Below are 6000 nucleotides of genomic sequence, written 5' to 3'. Positions count from 1 at the left end.
TCCTGCCCGTACACAATAAATTCAATATTCGTATTGCATTTATGCTAATAACGTATTTTTGTACATACTTTTAAATTGATATAGTTTCATTTGAAGCCTTATTAGTCATTTCAATCACCTAGTTAGCGCAGGAAGAATTAAGCTGTGTTTATTTAAGTAAAAGAAAGTTTGAAGATAATCACTTTTGTTCTTAAAGTACTATATTTTATAGCATTGTTCTTTCAACTACATATTTAAATTAGTTTCCTGTTGTCCATTTTGTGGAAGATCTTTTATGATATAATTATTTATTTAATTTACATAATAATACTGTCGTAAGTTTTAAGATCTTCGTCGGTATCTAGACGACTCTAAAAATGTTTTGATTTACTTTACCTTAGGGATATAGCTTAAATCATAAATGTAGTAGATCCACAGAAGAACCGAGATCAACGATATAGCTCAATAAATTGCTCGACTGCAGTGGGCGGGGCACATTACCCGTGTAGTCAAAGGCCGAAAGGTTCTATAGTGGCGATCACGAGCCAGTAGACGTGGCGCGGATAGGCCCACCACTAGGTGGACCGGTGATATAGTCAAGGTCACAGGAAGTCACTGGATACCAGCAGCAGCATCAGTCATCGTGACGATCATTGTTAGACGCCAAAGCCTTGCAGTGGGCGTCCATTAGCTTAAAAGAAGAAAAAACTTAATCGTCCAAATTTCACTTCTATATCCAGGAAAAGTTGTAATTGTCAGCGACATACTATCTCAGCTACCGTACATTGCTAATTAAAGTGCGATAGTAAGAATTGCTTTTTTAAATCGGACATACGAGTATAAGAGTTTTCAAATAACTTCAATGATTGAATCTATTGCGTAATAGATTCAAGTAAAACAAAATAAATGTCAGTCACGAACGTATTAAAACAGTAATAATGTTTAGTGTTAAAAAATTTAAGTCAGCAGTGATTTATAAACAAATTTAAAACATCAACTTTTCTGATATTTCTTATGATTTTTTTCTTGGAGTACATAAAAAGATTGAATTCTGATCATCCCAATGCCTGTATCACAATATTTTGATAAAGATACACTATTTACCGTTTGAGTAAATAGTAATATAACTGTTAAGATCAAATGCGATTCATAATCCCTAGGCTCCTCACTGGTGGAACTAATCCCACCCGTGGTCGCCACATAACAACCGATCGACCTCAATGACCAACGGTTGTAAAAACGATGTGCCTCTCCCGCTACCAGTCTAGACTAGCAATTCTTTGGGCTACGCAAGTGACCTTGGTTCTTCGGATCTCTACATTATTTATTTAATATCGCAGTGAAACTTTGACACATAGTCCTCTCCTTTGCTGTCTGGGTCTTATTTATCTTAGGGTGGTTTGCTTTATATTTCGCCTTTAAAATATATACATATCTTTGGTTATAAAGTTATCATTACACTGCGAAAAAACCAAACGATAGCGTAAATATTTGACTGTCTAAATTATAATTCCTTTTCTGATACTATTATCTAAAATTCTTATGTAATAGATAAAAGCACGCATTTAAGTAAAATCTGTTCATATGACTAGTAGTCATCAGATTGCTAATTGTGACAAACGTTATTTAAGCATCATGGTGTTAAAGTATTTACGGGTTATATTGTTGCTTCATGCAGTAGTTGGTATCGAGGCGGCAAATATTCTAGCGCTGTATCCGTGTCCGTCGATCAGCCACCAAATTGTTTTCCGACCGTTGACATTGGAGCTACTTAAACGCGGGCATTCAGTGACAGTGTTAACGACAGATCCAATTTTTCCCAAAGGCGGCGCACCCGAGAACTTAACAGAAATTGATGCGCATGACATGTCATACGAAATAATAAGAAAAAATATTGCTCAATCTGTAACCGGGAATAAAAATGATTTTATAGCTCAATTTGCAAATGGAAGAGAGCTGTTTCTATCTCTCCTTGAAGAACAGTCAAAAATAAAAGAATTTAATGAACTTCTCAATAACAAAACACAAGAATTTGATTTAATATTTGTTGAAGCATTTTTCAGTACATTTCTCGGTATAACGCACATATACAAAGCACCAACAATCTTAGTAAGTTCCTTCGGAGGATTCCAAGACAGCCATGAAATAATAGGTACTCCAATTCATCCATTTTTATACCCAAATGTATTTCGACATAAGTTATATAATTTGTCTTTGTGGGACAAAATATCTGAATTATATAATTACCTGATAATTAAATACATTATGAACGATTACAATGGAAATGAAAGAGCAGTTATGAAAAGAATATTTGGGCCTGATGTTCCACCACTAAGTGTTTTAAAAAATAATGTCGACATGCTGTTGTTGAATATCAATCCTATTTGGGAAGGAAACTTTCCTGTGCCACCTAGTGTAATATATATGGGAGGACTACATCAAAATCCACCGAAGGAACTGCCCAAGGTAAATATAGCTAATAAATATGTCACAGCAATTATTAATGCTAGTCAGATTTTATTCTTTATTGTCTGTTGTGAACTTAGCCTTGTTTAAAAAAAACATCTTTGGATCAATATTTCTTAGCATATTCCTAATGAACAGTATGTCTAAAATAACGCAAGGTTACCACTTTTGGGGCTCTGAGAACCAACACGTGATTATCGAAATACTAACGTATTCACAACGTGTCACTATTTAGTGTGAATTCTGGGCTGGAGGCATTATTGGTCCACACTTTTTTGAAAATGGGCTAGTTCAATATTGCGACATGATAATATTTCTACCGAAAATGGATGATATTGATGTGGCCATTATTTGGATTCAACAAGATGGCACCATGTCATACAGTCTGTGGTCATAACCAAGTTTGTGTACTTTCTCGTTTTGATGATTGGAATTGGCTTGTTAGATCGTGTAATTGAACACGATTATAATTATTAAAAATCACAAAAATATATCAACAAGCACATTACCACTCGCGAAGTAAAGGAGGAGATTAAACTAAATACAGCCACATTTATGCAAAATGATCATGGATAATTTTGACAAAAAAGTTCGTATGCGGATGGAGAACCGTGGTGGTTTTTTGCCCGATGCGTTATTCCATAAACAACTCTATCCTATGTACTATAATGCAATATAAAATAATAATCAAAAGACTAAAACTGGTTTTTCCATTTAATTCTAATCTTTCTTTAATTTCGGGATATACATTATTACGGCATATCTGCAGGAATAAATTAATAGCTCAAAAAATAGTAAGTACGAGATTATTGCGCAAATTAGTTTATTTAATCAAGGTTTGCTTTTGTAATTTTATTAGTAATAATGTTAAAATTTGTTTTGATTTAAATTATTGTTTTGATTTGAATTAATCTGTTATGCACGTATCCCATTTTGTGGACGATTTATTATGTATAAATCATAACTTTAATTTACGTAAAAAATGTTGTTGTTTGTTTTAGGAACTTCAGCAGTATCTCGACGCCTCTAAAAATGGTGTGATTTACTTTAGCTTCGGAACAAACGTTCAAACTTCTATTCTGCCTCCGGAAAAAATTGCGATTTTCCGCGACGTACTATCGCAACTTCCGTACAATGTTATTTTAAAGTGGGACAGTGAGAATTCCCCTTTTAAATCGGATAATATAAGAGTTTTCAAATGGCTACCACAATCGGATCTTTTGCGTAAGTGACCTTCTTTAAACTTTAAATTTTATGCAAAAATGAACAGTGAAAATTCACAAAAGATTTCACAAAAAAGTTATGTAGAGAAACTGTTAAAATTTGTCTAAAAAGAATTGAACAAACAGGATCTAAATTTTTTTCTTAAATAATATTTTCAAATATTAGATTGAGTTATTTAAACAGTTATAATGTTATCTGAAAATGGACAAGGCAAGTTGACCTAAGTCCCGAAACTGTCATCCAAATGTAAAAAAACTCAAAACCACCATGAAGGAATTGAACAATAATATTTTTTCAATGTAAAAATGCCTTATTGCTTCGCATTATTGTAATTCAGCAACCGACAATCGAACTTTTAATCTTCCAATTGTTATACAGTAAAAATTATTTTCTTTAATCTGTAAAAATGTTATTTTCAGATCATCCAAATGTTAAGCTATTCATAACACAAGGAGGTTTACAATCTACTGACGAGGCGATAACAGCTGGAGTCCCCCTTATAGGAGTACCTATGCTGGGAGATCAGTGGTACAATGTGGAAAAATATGTACATCACCAGATTGGAATCAGACTCGACTTTGACAAACTGACTGAAGATCAATTGAAAAATGCTGTTTTAGAAGTTATACAGAATGAAAGGTATTTTCAAACTAATTATGTGGCGTATTTTCATTTAATTCATCGTTACATCGTATAAATGGAAATAATGAAAAATATGACAAAAAAGAATAAGCTTTACAAACCTCGATTTAACAAACCAAATCAAATTTCTTGTTGGTTTACTTTGTTACCGTTCATATTTTTTTTAATTTTAAATCAGTTTTTTAATTTTTATTAACATAAGAGAATTGATAAAAAAATTAAGACTACCTCCGTGTATATTATGAATTTATGTACACTTATATCGTAGTATTGTAGTGAGCTATAAAATTGAAAAAAATATTTTCTTAAAATGGTGCACGCTTGAGTAATGAAAATGAATAAATATTTATAACCAGATAGTTAACGATATAACAACTGTATATAATACTCATGGTTTATGTTACTTGCAGATATCGGAACAATATTTTACGACTTCGATCTTTAATGCAAGACCAGCCGCAGAAGCCGTTGGAGCGCGCCATGTGGTGGATAGAATACGTCCTCAGGCACGGCGGGGCGAAGCACTTGCGCGCGCCTGCTGCGAATATGTCATGGGCTGAATATTTGGAGCTAGAGCTAGTGTCCGTATTGCTCTTGGCTATAGTTTCATTAACAGTCATATTTGTTTTACTAACGAAACTTATAATTACATTAGTATGGAGAACAGTACGGAGAGATAAGAAACCAAAGCGTGAATAATGAGAGCAAGTTAACTAATTTAAGGACCTAGAGCTAGTCATGTTACTGTCGTAACTTGTAATGGCGGTAACATGGACGACTGTTCAGATATAAAAGAAATCAAAGAGTGCATAATATGTTAAACATTGTAAAAATTATAACTTAAGTTAGTTTAAGCATATATCATCTCTGTTAGTAGGTTAGTAGAGTTTATATGTGCATTTATGTTGTTTACAGTGTAGATCCTCGCTTTTTATTCTATACGATTAACCACCATTTACATTACAATAAATTTTACTTTTACTGTTTCTTTTTGAATTCAATTAGCTTACATAACATGGATAGAATATTAATAAATAAACTCAATATTATCTACAACCAAAACTATAGGTAAAAATGTTTGGCCCGAAAAAGCCGTATTTATAACAAATACATATACAAGACTAAATCAATTAAAGTATTTAATTTATAATAGGAATAATCATTTTTTTTTAAATTAGCACATATTAATTTTGGGAAATTATCTAGGTCTTGCTGGACGAATTGCCCAGCATTGCGATTGATCATTATCATTTTTTATAAAACAGACAAATCTTCAATCGAAGCACACAAACTTTATTCACAACTCAATGAGGCTCACAATGTACTGAGATAACAATTGCATCAGAAATATCTAAATTGAAATATTTTAATTAATAAATAAAACTACAAAGATCTTAGAAAATCAAAAGTACTAGTACCTTATTTTATTTGGTAAAACACTGCAATAATTAACGTCATTTCTGCATCGTAAAATCAATTAGTAGACAATTCGTTCCCCGTACACATTCAAGGCGTTTATAGATAAGAAATGGTTCCGTGTAAATCCACGTTCATACGAATAAGGAGAAATATGTTTATCGCAAAATTGAAGTAAACTGTGGCCGCGAGATATTAATAACAATCGTTTAAAGCGATAAAAATACAAGAAATTTTAATATCCTTTCCTTAAGAACGGTAGTAAACATTAAA

The 6000-nt window shown here is 32.5% G+C and overlaps 1 protein-coding gene across 1 annotated transcript; it reads left to right on the top strand.

The window, feature by feature from the left end:
• The first annotated feature begins 1586 nt into the window (after positions 1-1586).
• On the top strand, positions 1587-5233 carry LOC137924703 (UDP-glycosyltransferase UGT5-like). Its single transcript, XM_068768121.1, has 4 exons — positions 1587-2445; positions 3447-3669; positions 4089-4308; positions 4722-5233. Exons 1-4 carry the CDS (start codon positions 1615-1617, stop codon positions 5008-5010), a joined length of 1563 nt encoding a protein of 520 aa, XP_068624222.1. The 5' UTR covers positions 1587-1614; the 3' UTR covers positions 5011-5233.
• Positions 5234-6000: the final 767 nt, after the last annotated feature.

The sequence above is a fragment of the Battus philenor genome, unplaced genomic scaffold (assembly GCF_028537555.1).
Source record: "Battus philenor isolate CCGP_79_NKW_IND1 unplaced genomic scaffold, ilBatPhil1.0.hap1 SCAF_24, whole genome shotgun sequence".
Taxonomy (NCBI): Eukaryota; Metazoa; Arthropoda; class Insecta; order Lepidoptera; family Papilionidae; genus Battus; species Battus philenor.
Note: the sequence above shows the minus strand (reverse complement) of the source record. Positions and strands in the feature narration are given on the sequence as shown.

Excerpts from the sequence above, each read along its gene's own strand:
- LOC137924703 (XM_068768121.1), top strand. The coding sequence starts at position 1,615 with ATGGTGTTAAAGTATTTACGGGTTATATTGTTGCTTCATGCAGTAGTT. Across the intron at positions 3,670-4,088 it reads ACCACAATCGGATCTTTTGC|ATCATCCAAATGTTAAGCTA; the intron begins GTAAGTGACCTT and ends TGTTATTTTCAG. Across the intron at positions 4,309-4,721 it reads GAAGTTATACAGAATGAAAG|ATATCGGAACAATATTTTAC; the intron begins GTATTTTCAAAC and ends TGTTACTTGCAG.